The sequence below is a fragment of the Haematobia irritans genome, chromosome 1 (genome assembly GCF_050003625.1).
Source record: "Haematobia irritans isolate KBUSLIRL chromosome 1, ASM5000362v1, whole genome shotgun sequence".
Taxonomy (NCBI): domain Eukaryota; kingdom Metazoa; phylum Arthropoda; class Insecta; order Diptera; family Muscidae; genus Haematobia; species Haematobia irritans.
The window spans coordinates 265,113,799-265,139,602 of record NC_134397.1 but is presented as its reverse complement, the minus strand read 5'-3'; the positions used below and the strand labels follow the sequence as shown (position 1 = coordinate 265,139,602).

At 31.7% G+C, this 25,804-nt stretch overlaps 2 protein-coding genes across 7 annotated transcripts in view; one reads left to right on the top strand and one right to left on the bottom strand.

Moving 5' to 3' along the window:
* Nucleotides 1-16,029, top strand: part of Trc8 (TRC8 ring finger protein) — a 27,047-nt gene extending 11,018 nt beyond the window's left edge. Inside the window, exons 2-7 of one of the 2 annotated variants that reach the window (XM_075292596.1) lie at nucleotides 4,353-4,923; nucleotides 4,992-5,532; nucleotides 5,604-5,778; nucleotides 10,772-10,953; nucleotides 11,015-11,209; nucleotides 14,709-16,029. In XM_075292596.1, coding sequence (XP_075148711.1) covers nucleotides 4,353-4,923; nucleotides 4,992-5,532; nucleotides 5,604-5,778; nucleotides 10,772-10,953; nucleotides 11,015-11,209; nucleotides 14,709-14,993 — 1,949 coding nt within the window. In that variant the 3' untranslated portion in view covers nucleotides 14,994-16,029. Of the gene's footprint in view, nucleotides 1-4,352; nucleotides 4,924-4,991; nucleotides 5,533-5,603; nucleotides 5,779-10,756; nucleotides 10,954-11,014; nucleotides 11,210-14,708 lie in introns of both variants that reach the window. The other variant, XM_075292588.1, reaches the window with a different exon arrangement.
* Nucleotides 15,950-25,804, bottom strand: part of FipoQ (F-box/LRR-repeat protein FipoQ) — a 27,199-nt gene continuing 17,344 nt past the window's right edge. For all 5 annotated transcript variants that reach the window (XM_075292620.1, XM_075292626.1, XM_075292641.1 and 2 more), the window contains 6 exons: nucleotides 20,842-21,166; nucleotides 20,155-20,773; nucleotides 19,922-20,089; nucleotides 19,711-19,818; nucleotides 16,394-16,489; nucleotides 15,950-16,329 (listed from right to left, as the gene is read on the bottom strand). In XM_075292620.1, coding sequence (XP_075148735.1) covers nucleotides 16,194-16,329; nucleotides 16,394-16,489; nucleotides 19,711-19,818; nucleotides 19,922-20,089; nucleotides 20,155-20,773; nucleotides 20,842-21,166 — 1,452 coding nt within the window. In that variant the 3' untranslated portion in view covers nucleotides 15,950-16,193. The remainder of the gene's footprint in view (nucleotides 16,330-16,393; nucleotides 16,490-19,710; nucleotides 19,819-19,921; nucleotides 20,090-20,154; nucleotides 20,774-20,841; nucleotides 21,167-25,804) is intronic.

Sequence of the window (25,804 nt, the reverse complement as noted above, 5' to 3'; positions counted from 1 at the left end):
GACACTAGAAATATTCCAATAGCATTCGGTATCATAGAACCATGTGCATATTGATAATGTTTTGGAAACGCCAATAGATTGAAATGAATACATTTAAGTTGAATACAATCAATCGAATCGAGCAGCAAATTTACAATTTACTATTATAGCTTATCACTTTGATTGGCTGAAATTGGTTCGCAAAAAATTGCATTTGTTTTAATATGTGCATAGTAATTGTGACGTATGCTATTATTTTCAATAGTTTAAGCTCACATTTCATATTGGCGTGTGAGTTTAATGTAATTCGCACACATACGAGTATTATATGAGGAATTTATTCTCAAAACTGATTGCGCTCAATATTTGTAATAGAGATTTAGGGTTACGCCCACGTGGATAGATGTTTTCATACGGATAAAAATCGTATTCAAGACTTCATTCATATCTATGACAAAACAAGTGAGTAAAGTAGAAAGTCGGTCGGAGCCGACTATATCATACACTAAACCACCCTAATGAATTAGTAAACATAAGCATTTGTGGGGTATCATTGGTATAGGTTTTGGAAATTTCCATATTTAAGAACATAAAGGGGGTACATGTTTATGGGAGTCTTGTCATAATCTGCGCAGAAATGTCTAATATTAGGAGCTATAGATTAATTTGCACCTACACACAAAAAAAATATTTTCTGATTCAATCACGAAATTAATTGATCCAATTAATTTTTTAATTGAAATGTCTTCAATCACAGAAATGGTAGTATCAATTAAAAAATTAATTGATCCAATTAAATATTTAATTGATTTTTTAATGATTTCTAGAGTTTCTAGTCAGGCTTTCAAGGTCAGGCGTTTATGTATATTTAATTGATACTATTAATTTGTGTGATTGATTTTTATTTCAATTAAAAAAATTGTTGAATCAATTAATTTTTTAATTGAATATTTTTTAAAACTCAATTAAGATTTTAATTGGAAAAATGTTCGTGAAATTTTTTTCTGTGTAAGAGTTAGTATTCCACTAATATTGAGCCCATTATTAAAAAAGAGGAAATCGGTCAATTACACACAAAAAATTCTTTTTCTGATTCAATCACGAAATTAATTGATCCAATTAATTTTTAATTGACATGTCTTCAATCACAGAAATGATAGTATCAATTAAAAAATTAATTGATACTATTAATTTGTGTGATTAATTTTTATTTCAATTAAAAAATTTGTTGATTCAATTAAATTTTTAATTGAATATTTTTTAAAACTCAATTAAAAATTTAATTGGAAAATTTTTCTTGAAATTTTTTTCTGTGTAGTTGTGGGTAATAAATCCAAATTTGCAAAAATCGGGCAATATTATTATGTAAGGGCTACATGCAAGTCTAAATACGGTCTGCTAGTACATCAAAATTTGAAATTTGAAAAACATTGGTTAATAAATAAGAGTATTATGGCCAAATATGGCAAAATCGAGCGATGCATATATATGGGACCTATAACTAAATCTGAACCAATTTGTATAATATTTTCAAAATCGGGCGATAAATATATATGGGAACTATATGTAAATCTGAACCGGAATTTTGCACATACGGTTAGTGCTATAGAAGATTACATTTTGCCAACTTTGGGTACGATCGGTTGATAAATAAGGGTTTTACGGCCAAATTTGGCAAAATCGGGCGATACATATACATGGGAGCTGTATCTAAATCTGAACCGATTTCGATGAAATTTTTCAGACTTAAAGGACGATGAAAATGTTTACTACACACAAAAAAAATTTTTTTCTGATTCAATCGCGAAATTAATTGATCCAATTAATTTTTTAATTGAAATGTCTTCAATCACAGAAATGATAGTATCAATTAAAAAATTAATTGAAGGTCAATTAAAAAATTAATTGATCCAATTAAAAATTAATTGATACTATTAATTTTTGTGATTGATTTTTGTTTCAATTAAAAAATTTGTTGATTCAATTAAATTTTTAATTGAATATTTTTTAAAACTTAATTACAATTTTAATTGGAAAAAATTTCGTGAAATTTTTTCTGTGTATGCGTAAAATTTGATGACGATCGGTTTGTAAAACAGCGCAACGTGACTCCATTTGTGGAAATCGGGCGATACATATATATGGGAGCTATATCTAAATTTGATCCAAATTCAATAGCGTTCGTCCTTGTGCCAAAAAAACACCCCGGACCAAATTGCATCCAAATCGGTTAATAATTGCGACCGGAATCCTGTGAACAACAAATACATGGACAGACGGACGGACGGACACCAAGCGCTAGATCGACTCAGGAGGTGTTTCTGAGTCGATCGGTATATATTTTATGGGGTCTAAAATCAATATTTCTGGTAGGCACATTTTTTGGCCGATTAAAGTTATTATACACTGACCACTATGTGGTTTAGTGTATAAAAATGAACGCAATTAAATTGATGTTGATTAAATGCTTACTAAAGACTATTGGCACAGTGACACCTCTGAGAAGTGGACAGTGCCCACTGGGCACCCAAGGTCGCCTAAATTTTGTCCACATTTCAGTTATGAGATAATTTTAATTAATTAATTTTGAACAATATGTTTCATTGCGTAAACTGATTTTTTTCTATAAGGCTATTCAGAGATCGTCACCCGCAGATTTACTCTCGAAATTTATTTTCTCCCATTCTGTTAGGAACCCACAGATTAACATACCTCAGATTTCCTGTTCTACATTCGAGAGATCGTACATAGTGTCCGTTGCTAGAATTTGGAATTCTCTCCCGTTAACACTGAGGTGCTTCAACTTTACTGTTTACCAATTTAAGCAATTCCTGTTACAGAGGTTTTTGAATGAATGATTTATATAATAAATTAATTAATAAAAATGTCTGTCATTGCCAATGGTAGTTATCCTTATTTTCTGGAATAAGTATTGGTGGATATTATTTGAACCTTTAGCCATATTTTTATTTTTATTTTTATTTTTAGTTTTTATTTTTATTATTTGCTTTATTTTTGCTTATTTGGTTTGCACTTATATATTCTACACTTTTTCTAAAAATTCATTCATATTGTTATTTAATTAAATGATAAATTTACTTTAGATTTTATATAATTAATTAGTTATAGAGGCAATGCGCTATTATTGGCCTTTCTGGCTTATTGTATTGTCGTAAATAAATAAATAAATAAATAAATAATTTTAATATGTTAATATGACAAACGTCCCCAGAAAACTGTCCACTTGTGGGACGTGTCAGGTTTTCAGAGTGTCCAAGTTTGAGGGGTTTCAATGTTCATCTTCTTATAACCAAGTCATAATGACATGAACCACATTTGATAATTTTCGAAAGATTTCCTGTATCCAAATCGCCGTTCGTATTCGAGGTATGGTTAAAAAAAATAATTTAAAAAATTTAAATTATATAATTATATATACAGTGACGAAGTATATGAAATCCAGTTTTGTAAAAAATCCCCAATCCCAATAAAAGCCATCCCTCGTAAACATCGCCCGATATTCTTAAATGACCATGACCATGCGGGTGGTGAAAAGTATACATAATCAGTTCCCCTCGACTTTCGGCCGTACTCTCTTGTTTAGCTATATCTAGGCGATGATAGAAGAACATATAGTGTCCGATGAAAGTAACAGAAGCTGCGTTGTAACTATGCTATCAATGTTACGGGCGGATGTTTTTGTTGTTATGTAGTCCAGGATGAAATGGAAGTTTCGATGAAAGCGATTTTTTCATTAATGAATTTACAAAATTGTTTATTTTTGATTACTATATTTACACTTATCGTAATAAAACAATAACACCCAACCAAATTTAGATTATTATGATTTCAAAACCATAAGTTTTAAGCTTTAAGATTCAAGTAAGCTTTAAAATTAAAAACTATGCCATATGTTTCTGTTAAGAAATTTGTTGCCTTATGCAACAAATTTCTAATTACTTTTAATCATGTTGAAGTCATTTAAGAAGCGTCTAGCCAAATTTCGGCTTGCCACGCCCATTCGTTTAGGCGGTAGAGAATGTTGCCTGTGGCTACTTTGGGCAATTGTGACTACAAAATAGTTTGTTTTGTAATAATAGACGTATTACGTTTTATTGGATTTTTAACCCTTTCACTACCGAAATAAACCTAATGTTAAAAACTTTAATTTTTCTTCTGTACCCTGTTCCACAGTGTGGAGCAGGGTATAATAAATCATAGTGGGTCCATAAAAATCTTACTATCAGACCAAATTTAAATAATTCCCGAAAACTTTTCCAAAGTTTTTTTTTATTTTAAAAATAATTCATTAAATTTTTAGAAAATATTTTCAAACTATTATCTAATTTCTTAATTTTATTTCGTTATTTCAGGTCTCGTTTGTGCTATATGTATAGTTATGCTATGGACGCGGCATTTAGTGATGGTGTATATGTTTGTGATATCATTGGGCCTTACTTTGCTCTCACATTGGTCCAATGTATCAGCCCTAATGATAATGGAAAATAGTCCGTGCATACTAGAGGACGTATTGTCCATGAACACAACAAGATTACTGGACACTGGTAGTGTTTTGGTGGCCATAGCCCCACATGTTGTGGCACAATGGTTTATGGGAATGCTTTTTGCTTATATACATTTGGGACCACGTTATAGCTTACTGCAAAAATCGATGCCATTGATTTTTGCTAGTCCCATTATATTAGCCACATTACCCCTTAAACCTAGAATGCTTAAATACCTTCCCCTAATTGCTGATATGGTACCTTTGATGTTGACAAAAATCACACTTTTAACCAGTGCCATGGATGCCGGAAAGACTGTATACAATGGCTATCAATATGCTATGAATTTTGTAAGTAATTTTGGATTATCGGCTCTAATTGAAAATGAATGGCAACGACTCAATGTGCCAAGTGTTTTAAGAGTATTTTGGACAATAAGGTAAATTACATGCATATGCCATACAAAAAAGAAGACACATTTGACTACTATCGTTTTCTTCGTTTTAGAATAACCCAAGGATTTATTTCGATGATGCTACGTAATGAAGTTAACACCTCCAATATTTTACCCACCCTACAAACTTTACTAGTTGATGGCTGTGGCACGCTGACAGCTGTTCTAGGAATGACCTCAGTTATATCTGTAATATCGCATTATATAGGCAAAGCTTTCCAATGGTATCTCTTGACATTTGACAATGAGGAAGAAAAATCATTGGGTACTGTTTCGGCGGTTCTATTTTATATTTTGGCCCTGCAAACTGGCCTAACATCGCTAGCTCCTGATAAGCGCTTCATTCGTTTGTGTAGAAATTTAAGTCTTCTAATAACAGCTTTACTTCACTTTATACACAATATTGTCTCACCGATTCTAATGTCCTTGAGTGCTGCTCGCAATCCGTCGCGCAAACGCCATTTCCGTGCCTTAACCGTATGCGCATTTCTAGTCATTGCCCCCATATGTTTATTGATTGCTTTATGGCGTCGTCATTCTCCATCTACATGGTTATTGGCAGTAACGGCCTTCTCCGTAGAGGTTGTTGTAAAGGTGAGTCATTTGTTGTACATATATAATGAACCATAATTGCGATTTTGAAATGTTTGCCCATCTATCCATAGGTTCTTGTTTCCTTGGCTACATATACACTATTCCTATTGGATGCCTGTCGACAAACTTTCTGGGAGAAACTCGATGACTATCTCTATTATGTACGGGCTTTTGGTAATTCCATTGAATTTTGTTTTGGTATTTTACTTTTCTTTAATGGCGCTTGGATTTTGGTCTTCGAGTCGGGTAAGTTGAAAATGATCTCTATACGAGTATCTATATATTTTTGTGTTTGTTTTATTTTCATTGCCTTTTAGTTGATAGTATTATTGTATTTTGTGTTGTTAAATTTTCATGTCATCGCAAATTTCTTGTATCAAAAATTAGCCGAAATTTCATAATTCGAGTTTTGCCCATTTTAGTGGTATAATGAAATTATTTGGAATTGTTCTTCATTGCCTAATTTGGCTAAATAGATGATTATTTGATGTACTGTTAACTCAAGAGTACAAAGTTGTAATGTACTAAGAGTATTGGCATTAACGATTTGTAACATACGCCTAATTTGATATCGCTTTCTACTTTTATTCTTTTTCTTCGAATTCTATAATTTTTTGTTTATTTTTTACACATTTCATTTATGTAGAGTTATCATTCATATGAATGGCAAACTCACACAGAAAATAGGAAAGGTTAAATCAGAAGAATGTAAAGTCTTCAGCAAGACATATTAAGGAAGATATTTTCAGTATTATTAAAACAACAATGTCAACCGCCATATTACCACTTGTCATCCAAATTGAAACATTGTTCAGCAAGTGGGAAATGTAAAGGAAATCTGGAAATTTATACATATTTGATTCGAAATCTGTTACGATTCGCAAAAATAAATTAAGTAATTCATATCAACAATCTTTTTTTTGGGGAACTTTTCTATCGTCATATTAAAACATTTCAAAATAGTTTTATTTTAAAGGGTGGTTAAAATTTCAAGTGCCGATGTTGATTTTGAATAAAACACAAACTATTTAGGAAATTATTGTAATTTTATTTTATTATGATATATTGGTATTACTCAATTATGTATGGAACAAAATATCGGCCAAATGGGCGCCGCGACCTCGGTGGCACACCTTCATCCGATGGTCCAAATTTTCGATGACGCTGAGGCATAATGGAGGTCCTATGCCGTTAATGTGCCGATTTTTTTCTCATCCTTTAGCTCTTGAATTATTGCTGGCTTACCGACGTACAACTTTTCTTTCAAATAACCCCAAAGAAAAAAGTCCAACGGTGTCAAATCACATGATCTTGGCGGCCAATTGACATCGCCATTACGTGAGATAACACGGCCATTGAATTTGTTGCGCAAAAGAGCCATTGTTTCGTTAGCTGTGTGGCAAGTGGCACCGTCCTGCTGAAACCACATATTGTCCACATCCATATCTTCCAATTCGGGCCATAAAAAGTTCGTTATCATCTCACGATAGCGAAGACCATTCACAGTAACTGCCTGACCGGCCTCATTCTGGATAAAATACGGCCCGTTGATGCCGCCAGCCCATAACCGCACCAAAAAGTCACTCTTTGTGGGTGCATTGGTTTTTCGACAATCACTCTTGGATTCTCATTCGCCCAAATGCGGCAATTCTGTTTATTGACGAATCCACTGAGGTGAAAATGTGCCTCATCACTGAAGATGATTTTATTTGAAAATTGATCATCCACTGTTGTCATTTCTTGGAACCGTTTAACACGTTGTTGGATTGTGTATCTCTCCATGGTTCAAATTGAATAAGTCTGAAATAGAGAAATGTCAAATAAAATTCGGAAAAAAACTTGGCGTTTAGGTGTGGTACACATTCAATATCGGCCCTTACAATTTAACCACCCTTTAAAATATCTATATTTTCAATTTTTGTTTTCATACCTACTACCACAGAATGGTGATTGAGGTATAATAAGTTTGTCATTCCGTTTGTAACACATCGAAATATTGCTCTAAGACCCCATAAAGTACATATGTATTCTGGTCGTGGTGAAATTCTGAGTCGATCTGAAAATGTCCGTCCGTCCGTCTGTTGAAATCACGCTAACTTCCGAACGAAACAAGCTATCGACTTGAAACTTGGCATATCGGACCACTTTTACGTATAGCCCCCATATAAACCGACCCCAAGATTTGGCTTGCGGAGCCTCTTAGAGAAGCAAATTTCATTCGATCCGGTTTAAATTCGGTACGTAATGTTAGTTTATGACCTTTATCAACCATGCAAAAATTGGTACATATCGGTCCATAATTATATATAGCCCCCATATAAACCGATCCCAAGATTTGGCTTGCGGAGCATCTTAGAGAAGCAAAATTCATCCGAACCGGTTGAAATTTGGTACGTGGTGTTAGTTTATGACCTATAACACCCATGTAAAAATTGGTCAATAATTATATATAGCGCCCAAATAAACCGATCCCCAGATTTGACCTCCGGAGCCTATTGGAGGGGTAAAATTCATCCGATCCGTTTGAAATTTGGCACGTGGTGTTAGTATATGGTCTGCAATTATAATAATTATATAGCTCCCATATAAACCGATCACCAGATTTGACCTCTGGAGCCGCTTGGAGAAGCAAAGTTCATCCAATCCGGTTGAAATTCGGTACGTAATGTTAGTTTATGACCTCTAACACCCATTCAAAAATTGGTCCATATCGGTCAATAATTATATATAGCGCCCATATAAACCGATCCTCAGATTTGACCTCCGGAGCCTATTGGAGGGGTAAAATTTATCCGATCCGGTTGAAATTTGGTACGTGGTGTTAGTATATGGTCTGCAATAATTAAGCACGAACTGGTCCATATCGGTCTACAATTATATATAGCTCCCATATAAACCGATGTCCAGATTTGACCTCCGGAGCCTATTGGAGGAGCAGAATTCATCCGATCCGTTTGAAATTTGACACGTGGTATTAGTATATGGTCTCTAACAACCACGCAATAACTTATCTATATCGGTCTATAATTATATATAGCCCCCATATAAACCGATCCACAGATTTGACCTCCGGAGCCTATTTGAGGAACAAAATTAATCTAATCCGTTTGAAATTTGGTACGTAGTGTTAGTTTATGACCTTTAACACCCATGCAAAAATTGGTCCATATCAGTCCATAATTATATATATAGCCCCTATATAAACCGACCCCATATTTGACCTCCGGAGGCTATTGGAGGAGCAAAATTCATCCGATCTGGTTGAAATTTGGCACGTGATATTTAGTATTTAGTCTTTACAAACCATGCCAAAATTGGCCCATATCGGTCTATAGTTATATATCGTCTCCAGATAAAACTATCCCACAAAATCGGTCCATATCGGTTCATAATTGTATATAGCCCCCTTATAAAGCGAGGCTCGGCTCTCTAATTACCACGCTAAACTTCATATCCGTTGGTAATTATTTTTACACTTCTCTATATTCCATATACCGGGTCAAGAACTGAATTGTATTGTGGATGACAGTCTTAAGTAGAATTTTCTACTCAATCCATGGTGAAGGGTACATAAGATTCGGCCTGACCGAACTTACGGCCGTATTTACTTGTTTTTTATTTAATATGAAATTGGAATAATTAATATTTTAATTAAAGTCCTAAATATTTGCAATCGTTTTGTTTTAATTCGATTAAGATGCTAATTGTCTGTGGTTTTATGCCTCAGGAAAGGGACCCCTTGAGCAGATATATACATGTTCTCTTTTTGTTTAATATTTTATTAGAGGCACATGGTAAATATTGTTTTATTGATTTTTTAATTTAAATTAACACAATTCTTAGATCAAAGCCAAATTTTCCATTTTTAAACAAAGCAAAGCACACATTAAAAATGTCCAAAAATTTCTAATATTTTTAAAAATTAAATACAAAAAAAAAATGAAAAATTTTTTAAATTTTAAAATTTTATCAGTTTTTTTAAATTGAGAATTTCGAATAGTCAGATATATAGAAAGTCAACGTGTAAATTTTTCCAATATTAAAAAGGAATAGACATTAAAAAATGCTAAAATTTCAAAAATTGTTAGCAATTTTTTCCAATCTACAATATCGACTGCATTGTTTAGATTCACAATTGGGCCAAATCCACATTTTCATTTCTTTGTTAAAATTATAAATACTTTCGGGTCTCGAAGTTTTTAACAAGCGTTTTTATAACGTTTTCTATGAGATTATATTATGTTAGGATCAAAATGTAGCCGATAATCCGGAGGTATGTGGAATCTCGACCAAATTTTTCCATTTAGTGACTATTGAAATAAATTTATATTTCAGTATTATTTCATGTTTAGTATGTACTTACAAAATTGTTGCTGTGACTTTATAGATAAATAAAAAAGTTTATAATTTGTGGATTAATTACGTCAACACTGGTTATTCATTGAGCAAAAAATAGAATCGTACATAAATCATAAAAAGAGAATAAACATAAGTGGGCCTGATGTATTTCTAGCTATGAAATGTAATATTAAATTCAGGTGTACCATCAAATGCATTTAGATTTTATTGACGCCAGGGAATCAATATATGAATATTTTATATTTTATCCTAATATTTTTCCCATTTCATCACTCAAACAATCCCATTTCATATCACTCATGCAATCGGTGTTGTTCTAGGTTTCATGAGAGAATTTTTTACTGCTCATATGATCCTTAATTTATTTAACTTCCTTTTCCTTTACTTTAGTATAAATAAAATATAATTGTTATGATGTTGTCTTTAGTCTTTTGTCATTTTGTAATTTCACTCTAATTATTCAGTAATTTTTCACATGATGAGTACAACAACTTTTCAAGGGAAACGTATCACATCTCTCATACGACTTTTAGAATTTATCCGATTGTACAACTTGCATATTAGAAAAAAAATAAAATATGTTTTTTTTTGTCAAACCGCATCATTGAACTGTCTACATTATAAAACGAATACCTTTGAATCGCATTGTTCAACACAAAAATCCCCACATTTATCATCAATAACACATTGTTTCTCATACAATCATATTCATCTACTATCCTATAAAGCTATAAATCTGCAAATTCTATTCCTAAATTGTAACAAATCAAATAACGAAATTTTCCAAAGAAATATACAAAAAATTGCGTGTGCATGTAAATTTTTTTTATTTGGTTGATTGGTACCGTATAATATAACTTGATAGCACAAAATGCTACAGGCGGCGCCATACGAGCCATTATGATGTGTATCCATGCCTACTTCAATATTTGGTGCGAAGCCCGAGCTGGCTGGTCTGTGTTTATGAAGAGACGTTCTGCAGTTCATAAAATTTCTACACTACCGGAGGCTACACCAGCTCAACTCCAGGCCTTCGATGATGTTTGTGCTATTTGTTATCAGGTATGTTATTCACCCAGAAATCATTATAGAACAATATGATTTAATATACTTGTGTTATTAGGAAATGCACTCGGCTAAGATTACACGCTGTCGGCACTTTTTCCATGGTGTTTGTCTACGCAAATGGCTATACGTTCAGGATAGATGTCCATTGTGCCATGAAATTATGATGTATACCGATAGAACTGATGTCACAGATCCAAATGCTATTCAACAACAAGAACAAGCTGCACCGGTGCCAATACGTAACAGAGAAGTAAGTAGACAAACTTTTGTCTTGGAATTCCTAAAACAAAGTGTGATGATCAGCAAATCTTCTATATGTACAAGTCGAGTAGGGAGACTCTCATCAGTACCTCTAAAGCCGCTGTGGTCCTCATAGCCCTTCTCATATAAATAAGTTCCGTTCTATTTAACCTAATTATTTTCAATTTCTGATATCGGGCAACCTATATTTAGCATCGGATTGGAAATTGTACATTAGAATTGCAAAACCCAATCCCGGTTTTTAAGACCTTAAAGAGATTTTCGACAATCCGGCCATCAGTGTGAAAAGATTAAACGGTCCACCTGTTTTCGTACACGGTACGATTTTCTATGCCCCCGGGAGCCAATTTCGACTGTAAGACAAATTATTTCAATGTAATGGACAGTACTATGTTCGGTTTTGGCCATGAAATCGTGGCGTTTAATTTATTAAAATAGTTCGATCTAAATCAAACTCAATCTTTTTTAATTGAGATTTATTTATTCATTCGGAGCATGTAGATTTCGTCAAAATTTTTTTGTTTGTTGTTTATTTGTTTTGATACAGTGAAACATCTTAGATGGGAGATGTCCATTTATGAGAGGTTCCTTTTAATGTGATAATGTAATCTCTCAAACTTGAATTGAGTGTTCAAGTTTGAGAGATTTCACTGTATATAGTTTTAATTATTTAAACAAAACTAAGCGCGAAAATAAAGTGATTATCAACTCGAATATACTACCAGCCTCAAATGAACTTCACAAACTTTTTTAAATAAAATTTTAACAAAATTTTCTATAGAAATAAAATTTTGACAGAATTTGAAATAATAATATTTTGACAAAATTTTCTATAGAAATAAAATTTTGACAAAAATTATGTATAGAAATAAAATTTTCTATAAAAATAAAATTTCGATAAAATTTATATAGAAATAAAATTTTGAAAAAATTTTCTATAGAAATAAAATTTTGTCAACAATTTCTTAGGAATAAAATTTTGACAAAATATTCTATAGAAATAAAGTTTTTACATAAATTTCTATATAAAAAAATTTGGTAAAATTTTCTGTAGAAATAAAATTTTGTCAAAATTTTCTATAGAAATAAAATTTTGACAAAATGTTCTGTAGAAATAAAATTTTGACAAAAATTTCGACAGAAATAAAATTTTGCAAAATAATAAAAATGTTGTTAGAAATAAAAATTTGACAAAAATTTCTATAGAAATAAAATTTTGACAAAAATTATCTATAGAAATTTCGATAAAATTTCTATAGAAATAAAATTTTGAAAAAATTTTCTATAGAAATAAAATTTTGTCAACAATTTCTTAGGAATAAAATTTTGACAAAATATTCTATAGAAATAAAGTTTTTACATAAATTTCTATATAAAAAAAAAAATTGGTAAAATTTTCTGTAGAAATAAAATTTTGGCAAAATTTTCTATAGAAATAAAATTTTTACATAATTTTCTGTAAAAATAAAATTTTGACAAAATGTTCTGTAGAAAATCTGACAAAATTTTCTATAGAAATAAAATTTTTACAAAAATTTCGATAGAAATAAAATTTTGCAAAATAATAAAATTGTTGTTAGAAATAAAATTTTGATAAAATTTTCTGTAGAAATAAAATTTTGACAAAATTTTCTATAGAAATAAAATTTTTACATAATTTTCTGTAGAAATAAAATTTTGACAAAATGTTCTGTAGAAATAAAATTTTGACAAAATTTTCTATAGAAATAAAATTTTTATAAAATTTTCTATAGAAATAAAATTTTGTTATTGTTGGTTTATTCTTCAATCATTATTGTTGTTTTTGATTCCAGCTTAAAATCATGCATTGATTAAACTACAAAGTATAGCTTAACGAAGAAGGAAAAGAATTTTTTATAATATAATTGTTGTTAGAAATAAAAAATTTTGACAAAATTTTCTATAAAAATAAAGTTTTGACACAATTTTCTATAAAAATAAAATGTTGACAAAACGTTCTATAAAAATATAATTTTGACAAAATTTTCTATACAAATAAAATTTTGAAAAAATTTTCTGTAAAAATAAAATTTTGACAAAATTTTCTATAGAAATAATATGTTATTGTGACCAAAATATTCTATTGAAATAAAATTTTAACGAAATTTTCTAAGAGAAGAATTTTAACAAAATTGTTGTTAGAAATAAAATTTTGACAAAATTTTCTATAAAAATAAAGTTTTGACAAAATTTTCTATAAAAATAAAATTTTGACAAAACGTTCTATACAAATAAAATTTTGACAAAACTTTCTATAGAAATAAAATTTTGACAAAATTTTCTGTAAAAATAAAATTTTGACAAAATTTTCTATAGAAATAATATGTTATTGTGACCAAAATATTCTATAGAAATAAAATTTTAACACAATTTTCTAAGAGAAGAATTTTAACAAAATTTTCTAAGAGATAAAATTTTAACAAAATTTTCTAAGAGATAAAATTTTAACAAAATTTTCTAACAGATAAAACATTTTCTATAGAAATAAAATTTTGTCAAAAATTTCTATAGAAATAAAATTTTGACAAAATTTTCTATAGAAATAAAATTTAGACTAAATTTTCTATAGAAATAAAATTTTTACATAAATTTCTATATAGATAAAATTTTGAAAAAATTTTCAAAGAAATAAAATTTTGATAAAATTTTCTATAGCAATAAAATTTGGACAAAATTTTCGATAGAAATAAAATTTTGCAAAATAATAAAATTGTTGTTAGAAATAAAAATTTTACAAAATTTTCTATAGAAATAAAATTTTGACAAAATTTTCTATAGAAATAAAATTTTGACAAAATTTTCTATAGAAATAAAATTTTGACAAAATTTTCTATAGAAATAAAATTTTGACAAAATTTTCTATAGAAATAAAATTTTGACAAAATTTTCTATAGAAATAAAATTTTGACAAAATTTTCTATAAAAATGAAATTTTGAAAAAAATTTCTAAGAAATAAAATTTTGACAAAATGTTTTATAAAAATAAAATTTTGACAAAACTTTCTATACAAGTAAAATTTTGACAAAATTTTCTGTAAAAATAAAATTTTGACAAAATTTTCTATAGAAATAATATTGTGACCAAAATATTCTATAGAAGTAAAATTTTAACAAAATTTTGTAAGAGATAAAATTTTAACAAAATCTTCTAACAGATAAAATTTTGACAACATTTCCTATAGAAATAAAATTTTGTCAAAAATTTATATAGAAATAAAATTTTGATAAATATTTTCTATAAATATAAAATTTTAGAAAATTTTCTATAAAAATAAATTTTGTCAAAAATTTCTATAGAAATAAAATTTTGTAAAACAAGATTTGTTTTCGTTGGTAGTTTTTTGGTAAAATTTTCTCCAAATTTTGGTAGATTATTTTTGGCCCGAATGGCAACCGTGGTCACGACATCACATGTCTGTATAGAAACAAATAAAAATACCCCTGATATCACTGTATTATAATTCCAGGACAATGCTCTAGAAAACCGAAGTCGTTCCACAGATGAAAATACCTCATCATCAACATCTGCTAGTTTAATATCGAGTTCTGGCAGTAATACCACTACTGGTGGAAGTCTAGGCTCCACTCTTGGAAGCAGCAATTACACTATGGCCAGTACAACTGCACATACCTCACAGGCGAGTAATACAAACGCATCAACAACATCCACAACAGCGGCAGTAGCTACAGCGGCAGCGAGTAACACAACTCACAGTTTTCGGTTTTCTCCCGATCTTGATGTACAGGATTAACTATAATTAAATATAATGTAATAATAATAATAAACCAACAAAAAATAAATATAATTATAATACTATTACTTTAGGTGTACTTATGTATAAAGAAAACCGAAAAAAATACCCTCCCCCTCCACACATACCCACACACCCATACATTAAATTTAAATATTATATACTCTTAAGATATTAAATCTATTTGTAATGGCACTATTGAAAATTTAAATGAAAATCTATTTTTGTTTGTTTTTTTTTTTTATTTAATAACGTTTCATTGAAATACGATTTATTTGTGTACATTCTATGTTGATTTATATTATTTGTTTTAGAAAGAAGGGAAGCTTTGCTTGATTGTTTTTATAAAATAAAATGAAAAAATTATATAATATTAATTTAATTATTTATCTATATTGAGGTTTGTTTTTTTTAAGAATTTAGTAACCCGCAACAACAGACAACACACTCAAGGCAGCTGTTCCTTCTTATAACCTTAATAAAAATGTTTACCAAATTTAGAAGAAAAAACGATACTCTATTTCTTTATTCCATTTATTAATGTGACCTTTTTGCCTTTTAGGCCATTTTCCCATTACCATTAAATCATTCAAAAATTGTTTCCTTCCTACTTTATTCTATAATTCTTCTTCTATGAAATTTCTACTTTATTTAATTAAGTTTATAATAAAATGGTACGCAGCAATTCCCCCATAAGTAAATACTATGAATATATTTATATTGTGAAGTCTGAATCATGATGAAATCTTAAGCAGAACATAAATAATTGACATTGTATATTTTTTAAAAATGTAAACAAACAACAAAGTTAATGTTTTAGGCTAATTTTGTAATGGAAATGAAAATAGTAACTATAATTAAAAAATAATAATAATAAAAACAAACTTTGTTCTTGGGAACACAATCACACACACACATACACACTGTAAAAAGGTGAAATAATAATTTGCAGTAAGTTAAATTTTACTATTGTATATTTGAGTAAGAATGGAAATATACAAAACACAAAATATGAGAAATAATTATTTAAAACAAATTTGTTTAATTTAATTAATTGTCCAATGACAGAGGGTTAATCAAATTCAAATCTCCGACACTTTCACTTAGATCCTTATAAGGCACTAATATAGATTTCATTTTTTCTTCTATTACATTCTATTATCTCCCTTTTAGAGAAAATGTCTTTCGTAAAACCTTGGCCTAATTGAAGATCAAATCATTATAGTTGCTTAACAAATGATAGGGTGATACACGGCAGCAAGTCGTTGTGCGTACAACAGTTACGCGATCAGCACGTTCAAAGTTAGCCTTAACTGTTTCATAATAACGGCCATCACTAAAATATTTTTGCATATTAATTATTTAAATAATTTGTGGAAATTTATTTAGATAAAGCTCACCTCAAGACCATGCAACGTAGTTTTAAACATTTAACACGTAACAAATCAATAGCTTTTTGACTCTTATCTGAGAAACGCAAATTGTCGGGATCCCATCTGTAAAAGACAATATTTTTGAATATAAAGAATACATATAGCTTTAATTATTAAATATTTTTAAATAGTAGTGTGGATCATGGTATATCCGAATCCATAGAGAATTATTTTGGATTATGATTTCATATCGAGTCGAACATAAATAAAAATCGATTCTATGGGGGAGATGATCACGGTTGCCACAGTTGGTAGAATTTGAGCAAAAATAGATACTTGATAGATTGGTAGAATTCTTGATGTTTTAGTAGAGTTTACAAAATAATCCCCCATATAAGAGGGGGGTTATTTTGTCTCTATGCTCAGTTATCCCTAGCATAGAGGACTGGGACGAAAATAGGATTAATTTGGAAATCTCAACATCTATACGGACGGTACGAAAATGGCCGAGGGTACAGGCAGCAGAATTTACTGCAAGGAGTTGGAACTTAAGGAGTCCTTTAAGTTGGATGATAAATGCAGCATTTTTCAGGCTGAGATATTTGCTATTGCAAAAGCTGCGGAACTTCTATCTATGAGGCCGTTATTTATATGCGATATCAGCCCTGGGCAATACGAACATAAGGTCAAAGGTAGTCAGCCGCTATCGTAGAGAGCTTACGGTTCTCTCTGAACAGCATAATGTAACTCTGTGCTGGGTACCTGGACATTTTGACATAACTGGGAATGAAGAGGCAGATGTACTGGCTAAGGAAGGCGCAGGTGGCACGGACAACGTCATTTCGGACGTTTTTCCTCCGCTTTCTTTGTTTATTTACAGGATCAATAGCAAATATGAAGATTTATGGAAGAGACGATGGGCTTCTTCTATAGGCTGTGAACAAACGAAACTTATATGGAACTCTGAAATCCTGATGTCATTGCAAAAAGAGGATGTGAAGGACATATTATCATAGAATGGACTCATTACGGCCGGAGCGAGACAGACACGAAGAGAAAGATGGAAAGAAGTTTGAGGAACCGCAATGGACCAACTATGGTCTAATCCGCTAGTTAGGATTCGTGTCATCCTGCATAACCTAACCTAACCTAACCTAACCTAAGAGGGACTTCACAAATTTTCTATAGAAATAAAAATTTGACAAAATTTTCTATAGAAATTAAATTTTGACAAAATTTTATGTTTTTGGTGTTTTTTTATCTTTATTTTCAAAATAGAAGTTTTTTCTGTTTTTCGTGCTAGATCTCAAGCTTGAAAATAACAGAAAAACTTTGATTTTGGCAAAATGTTCTATAGAAATAAAATTTTGACAAAATGGTCTATAGAAACAAAATTTTTATAGAAATGAAATTTTGACAAATTTTCTATAGAAATAAAATTTTGACAAAAATTTTCTATAAAAATAAAATTTTGACAAAATTGTATGTTTTTGGTGTTTTTTATCTTTATTCTCAAATAGAAGTTTTTCTGTTTTTTCGTGCTAGATCTCAAGCTTGAAAATAACACAAAAACTTTGATTTTGACAAAATTTTCTATAGACATACAATTTTGACTTGATTTTCTATAGAAATAAAATGTTGACAAAATTTTCTATAGAAATAAAATTTTGACAAAATTTTCTATAAAAATAAAATGTTGACAAAATTTTCTATAGAAATAATACTTTGACAAAATTTTCTATAGAAATAAAATTTTGACAAGATTTTCTATAGAAATAAAATTTTGACAAGATTTTCTATAGAAATAAAATTTTGACAAAATTTTCTATAGATATAAAATTTTGACAAAATTTTCTATAGAAATTAAATTTTGACAAAATTTTCCATAGAAATAAAATTTTGACAAAAATTTCTATAGAAATAAAATTTCGATAACATTTTCTATAGAAATAAAATTTTGACAAAATTTTCTATAGAAATAAAATTTTGACAAAATTTTCTATAGAAATAAAATTTAGATAAAACTTTCTATAGGAATAAAATTTTGACAAAATTTTCTATAGAAATAAAATTTTGACAAAATTTTCTATAGAAATAAAATTTTGACAAAATTTTCTATAGAAATAAAATTCTGACAAAATTTTCTGTAGAAATAAAATTTTGACAAAATTTTCTATAGAAATTAAATTTTTACAAGATTTGCTATAGAAATACACTTTGCATAAAATTTTCTATAGAAATAGAATTTTGACAACATTTTCTATAGATATAAAATTTTGACAAAATTTTCTATAGAAATAAAATTTTGACTAAGTTTTCAATAGAAATAAAATTTTGACAAAATTTTCTATAGAAATAAAATTTTGACAAAATTTTTCTATGGAAATAAAATTTAACCATATTTTCTGTAGAATTTTTTGGTACAATTTTTTTAAAATTTTGATAGATTATTTTTGGCTCGAGTGGCAACTGTGGAGGTGATACGACGTATTAATAGGGATATATATGTTGAACACTTTTGTTCATATATCCGGTAGAATTCTATTTCCAATAATGGTGTTGTGAAGTCCCAGCAATCATCTGGGTTGCACAAATCGCCATAAAATTCTCTAGGGCGGAAATCAAAATGAGTGGAATCAAAAAAATTTTTATTGAATCGATTGGACTAAAACTGCGAGCTAGACCTTGATTACACAGACAGAGAGGCAGACGGACAGACATGGCAAGATGGACTCAGGGGCCGGTCTGAGCATTATTGACATAGGGACCCACCGTGGTGCAATGGTGAGCATGCCCGCCTTGCATACACAAGGTCGTGAGTTCGATTCCTGCTTCGACCGAACACTAAAAAGTTTTTCAACGGTGGATTATCCCATCTCAGTAATGCTGGTGACATTTCTGAGGGTTTCAAAGCTTCTCTAAGTGGTTTTACTGCAATGTGGAACGCCGTTCGGACTCGGCTATAAAAAGGAGGTCCCTAGTCATTGAGCTTAACATGGAATCGGGCAGCACTCAGTGATAAGAGAGAAGTTTACTAAAGTGGTGGTATCACAATGGACTGAATAGTTTAAGTGAGCCTGATACATCGGGCTGCCACCTAACCTAACCTAACCTCGTATTATTGCCATAGACACCATGTGCCTAATTCGTCTCCTTCGATGTGTTGCAAACATATGCACTAACTATTCGGCAGACTTTTTGTTGTTTTAGCAAAGTTTTCTGCTGTGTCTAGTAAGAAATTTCTTTGGGTGTAGGAATATTCAATAAGCCTCGACAGAAAATTAGCTCCGATTTCCCAATACAAAAAGGTTCTCTACACATTTATATAGTAAATATTTACTCACCTTAATTCCAATCGTTCCAAATTTGTGCAGCTTGATGCGATAGTATCCATCAACTGATCAACATGGATGTTGACACCCAATTTTTCAGGTGTACCCATTACCAAAATTCTGTGGGAAAGTTCAAAAACGAAAAACATTAATTACATATATAGTCCTGTAGATTGAAATTAACGGATGAATATGAATGACATAAATAAAATGCATTGCATACTTAGCATTAGTCAACACTGGCAAAATGCTCATCCATAGCTGATCCGTAATATGTGGCATGCCGGACAAACAGCAAGCACCCAATTGTTGACCATGACGGGTCAAGAATTTTTGCAAACCATCATCGGTTATATTATCCGAAGAGTCCAAATCTATAGACACCAAGGACCTGGAATATTATCCAAGGGATTGATTTACAGCCAGATGTTTTCGTTCGGAGATCGCTTATCTTACCTAGGCATTCCCGATTCCATCCACATCTTCAATACTGTATCATTAAAGCCATTGATTTGACCAGCAGATAAAAATTTCAAATTCGGTATACGTGTCAACATATCAATTAAGCATTCCGTAGACAAATCGGTGGCAGTTATATCCAATTCTTGCAGGGCACATTTATCCCAATCAGCTTGCATAACGAATTCCGATTTCAAACTGGTACCATTCATGAGCAAGCATGTTAAACGTTTCGAACGTTGTATAAGTGTCTTCAACGTGGATCCAGTGACTTTGTTACAGAAGTTTACAGCTAGACATTCCAATTGAATACAATTCGAACTGAAGGCATCAATGTGAGAGTCGTCAATGAAATTGATGCCATACAAATTGATGACACGCAAATTAGGAGTAGCCGATTTGAGTTTATGGACATTGATAACTTCATAGATTTCCTCTTCTTCCTCTTCACATTTCTCATAGGTACCAATGAGATGTAGAACCTCTAGGCCGTTAATGAAATTATAGATTTTGCGCATGAAACCTTCCATAAAGATGACCTCGGATAGGCAGATACACATGTATCGTAGTTTGGTGGGAAAAGCCTGCATTTCACTAAAATCGTGAAGTTGCATAGCTGAAAAGAGATAAAAGAAGAATGTATCTCATCAGTGCCCTCATGGAGTCATTTGGCATCCAACTTACCAGTAGAGAAATCCAATAGCATGTGTGTCAAATTAGGACATTTTGCAGACAATTCATGGAGCACGGTATGAGTAATCAGTTCAATTGGTAGTTCAATATACCTTAAAGTCGGTCCAAAACGTACTGCAATCAAAGCCAGCAAAGATTCCAGTGAGCCTACATGAAGTCCAGACACCTCAGGTCGCAGAGAAACATTTTTCCACAGACGCGTATCGTAAGCGATTTGACGCCAGCGACGACATACTCGAGCCAAACGACAAATTTCACGATGTGAAAGATACGAGAAGATTTGGAGAATAACCTTATCGGGCAGCTTCTCAATTGTCTATATTTGTTAAAGAGAAAACATGAGTACTGTGTTAATTACTCGTCAAGATTCCAATTAAACTAATAGCACATAAACGTAAGATAACATAAGAGAAGTGTTTACTGCTGTTTAAGGGCAATCCAAGGAAGATACTGAGCTGTGACAGTCAACTAGACATGTATCTATGCACTCGCAATGGAAACCAAGGAATAGAGTCAACGAAAATTTTGAATTTTCAAAATCGCATTGGAGAAGAAATGACCGTCAATGCACCTGGTTGAATTGGGCCACGAAATGCTGTCCCATTCGGCGTATTCTCTTTGGCCGTGCAACGCGATGTATGTCGGAATGAGTAAATATTCCGGAAAGCAACGGCAAAGTTAGATCATATCAGATCAGTGTTTGACTGTTGTTTAAGGGCAATCCGAAGATGTTACAGAGTCGTTACAGTTAAAAAAAACGTATGTCGAAAATTTTATTATTTTGATAGTTTTTTTTTTTTGTATCTTTTCGCAAAGTTCAAATTTTTGTCAGCAAAAAAAATAGAAAGGTTTCTTTTTAAACCACAGTCGATTGTTTATATCAAGTGTTGTTTCTTTTCTTAAGAACGAATGGCTTTTGGCCGCAAATATAACACATCTTGTGTTTCGTAGTAAAAATGTAATAGAGTACTGTGCAGCACAACACATCCTAAATAAATCATTTCGACAGTGTTCGTTTAAAGTTTTTTTGGAGAGCATTAGACGTTTGCAACTAAAGTTATAGCTCTATCTACAGCTTGCCATTTTTGAAGTCAGGGAGCAGTGTTTATCGATGGTATGGTGTTTACCTGGGAAATAAGCCCCCAAGAAATAAGGCCCCAAAATTGAAATGAAATAATGCCCCACATTTTGGGGATTTGTTTCATAAGGAAATAAAGGCTCATTTCGAGTATGCAATAAAAGCCTACTACAATGAAACAAAGCCCCAAGAATCACGAAATAGAGCCTCATGGGGGTTTATTTCATTTTCAAAATTAAATTTATTCATCATGGAGAAAAAAAAAACATCTTGTATAACAACAACTTCAACCATGAATTTAGTAAATATTTCATTATTTTAAATATTCATGTACTATATTATATTTCATATACAAATAAACTAGGGCGAGTAGGAGAAGAGCCATTAGTTAATGATACTTCTTTCGAAAAACGAATATACTTAACCAAAGACTTTCTCCTTCTCAAGTTACAGAATTAACAGTTTGGAACCTACATGAACAGTTTTCTAAGCCTTGTACTATTTCGATTTTATTTTAATCGAAAATGATAAAATGCGAGCGGAATTGGGAAAATTATTACAACTTTGCTCATGTGTGAAGGTTGCCAAAAAATTCGCACGAATTTTTTGTGAATAGATCATATGGAAGACACTGTAAAGGTTGGAAAAAAGCGCTCGAATTTTTTGAAACCTTTAGATTTGAGCAAAGTCTTTATTTTATTTGGTAATAGAAATAAAGATTTTGTAATTTTTTTTAAAATTCACTCGAATTTGTTGAAACCTTTACACTGGAGCAAAATCTTTTGCAATTGCCAAAAATGTTTTTGTCTGAAAAAGTCGTAATTTTTTAAATCTTTAGACATGAGCAAATTTTTTATTTTATTTCGCAATTAAATAAAAATAGATTGTGCTCGAGTGTAAAGGGTGCAAAATTCGTCGAACATTGTAGAAAAAACTGTTTCTATTAATTATTTTTCGTTCAATACGTATAGGAATCCAATGGCAATTATTTTTCCCGGGAATATTACAAAATTCATATTGAGTATATTGTTAACTTTAAGACGGTTAGAGTGAAACTGTAGAGTGATTCAATGTTTACCAAGCTTTCATTCAAGTATATGATAGCTGTAATGGTACAAGTAAAATTGTTAGTTTTAATAAAATAAAATATAGCCCCAAAAATAATTCGAATGGGTTGATTTTCATCAATAAAATAGGGTGTTCATTCATATGAAATAACACGCTAAAGTTTATTATGAAATAACACCCCAAAAAGCGAAACAATACACCCATATATCGTTGTTTAGTTCTCAATATAAAGGTTTGGGGCTTTATTTCATTTCCGTTTTGGGGCTTTAGTTCTTGGGGGCTTATTTCCCGGAGCCCTTAAAGATATCAAAGGAACGTGTTGGTCATATCACTCATCAATATTTGGATATGCGGAAGCTCTGTGCAAAATGGGTGCCGCGCGAGCTCACATTTAACCAAAACCAACAACGTGTTGATGACTCTTAACGGTGTTTGCAGCTGTTAAGTCGTAATACACCCGAGCTTTTCCGTCGATATGTGACAATGGATGAAACATGGCTCCATCACTACACTTCTGAGTCCAATCGACAGTCGGCTGAGTGGGCAGCGACCGTTGAACCGTCTCCGAACTGCAGAAAGACTCAAAAGTCCGCTGGCAAAGTAATGGCCTCTGTTTTTTGGGATGCGCATGGAATAATTTTTATCGATTATCTTGAGAAGGGAAAAACCATCAACAGTGCCTATTATATGGCGTTATTGGAGCGTTTGAAGGTCGAAATCGCGGTAAAACGGCCCCATATGAAGAAGAAAAAAGTGTTGTTCCACCAAGACAACGCACCGTGCCACAAGTCATAGATAACGATGGCAAAAATTCATGAATTGGGCTTCAAATTGCTTCGCCACCCATCGTATTCTCCAGATCTGGTCCCCAGCGACTTTTTCTTGTTCTCAGACCTCAAAAGGATACTCGCAGGGAAAAAATTTGGCTGCAAATTTTTTGGTAGTACTCCTTCGGCAAAACCTACCAAAATGGTATTAAAAAATTGGAAGGTCGTTATAATCGTTGTATCGCTCTTGAAGGGAACTATATTGAACAATAAAAACGAATTTTGACAAAAAATGTTTTTTTCTTTGTTAGACCGGGGACTTATCAGTCAACCTGTTATAGTGTGTAAATATAACCATAGCGATAGGCGGTAGGCGAACACTTATTTACGTGTATTTCTTATGGGAAGCCCAAAATCCGCGACGGAATACCGTGACGGCTAGCGGCGTGTTGCCACTAGGAATTGCTGTTGTCTGGACAGGTGTAGATTATTTTTTCTTGAAATAACTCAACAAATAACAAGTCATTGTATGTTTTTATTCAACTTCATTGTTTAATATTGTCAAAGCATGCTGTATTTACAACAAAAACGCTAGGAAACGTGAAAAAGGGAATTCGCCGTCAAGCTTATTGTATTTGCCGTTGCGGCAAAAATGTTTCGCCTACCGCCTATCGCTATGGTTATATTTACACACATATTGCGAAAAATTCAATTATCCCTAAAATACTAAAACCTTTTTGTATGTTTCATCCTGTAAAAATTCAAACAATCTTCGTTGGTGTAAAATTTTGTTTGGGACGAAAGACCCAGGAATCAGAAAGCCGACTTTCGACTTTTGCAAAATTTTCAATTTTCGGAAAATACAAACATATCATCCATACAAACTCTAACCCCATATGTCCCTAAGAAAGCTTGCTACCAACCTACTTCTATGATGGAAATAAATTTTTTTTGTGCATGCATTTTCCCAATCAGTCCCATATCTGGAAATTAATTCGCTTCTCCACTAATTTGGTATTCGTGTACAAAGTTGACGGCTACGATGACTTTTTCTTTCAATGGAGAAATGCTTACAGTTGGAAAGTAATTATTATTGGGGAGTTTATTGTATATCATGCTATGCTCCAGACCTGACATACGTTACCATGTGGGTTACTTAGATCTTTTTCGTACGCATCCCGGCGATATCCACTGACATCATCTTAAACGTGCACTACGTAAGGTTAGGTTAGGTTAGGTGGCAGCCCGATGTATCAGGCTCACTTAGACTATTCAGTCCATTGTAGTGGCACATCTCTCTTATCACTGAGTGCTGCCCGATTCCATGTTAAGCTCAATGACAAGGGACCTCCTTTTTATTGCCGAGTCCGAACGGCGTTCCACTTTGCAGTGAAACCACTTAGAGAAGCTTTGAAACCCTCAGAAATGTCACCAGCATTACTGAGGTGCTCTACGTTATTTGAAAGGAACAGTCGGCATAAAATAACATCATTAAAAAATAAATTGATGGCATTAAAATGGATCGATCCAGCCCATCTGCTAGTCTAACATTCTAGGGAACATAAAAAGATAGCCGTAAATGGAAGGTGATTTTCATTTACAATCATGCTGTACATTGATCGAATGAATAACGCAATGGTAACTAATTTGCGTAAAAACTTGCTTAGTTACAAAAATGCGAAGTGTTTTAAAAAATTTGGTTTAGCCGGAGTCGGAGTCTAGCAAAATTTTTACGACTCCGACTCCAGCAAAATCTTCAGACTCCGACTCCAAGACTCCGATTCCGGCTCCACATCCCTGCTTTAGACTCGAGGCATAGTGGAAAAATTTAATGAAATCAGCGATTATCCCATAGAGTTTTGAAGATAATAAAGGATGCATTCGAATGGCCAATAGCAAAATATATTGGCTACAAGCTCTCTTCGTTACGGACAATATTGTCAAAGGAAAAATGGCTGTGAACCAAATAGGGGACTTGTTCACCAAAGAATTGGATACCAACAAATTTGTGAAGTTGCGTCTTGTCACTGGCTAAGTTGTA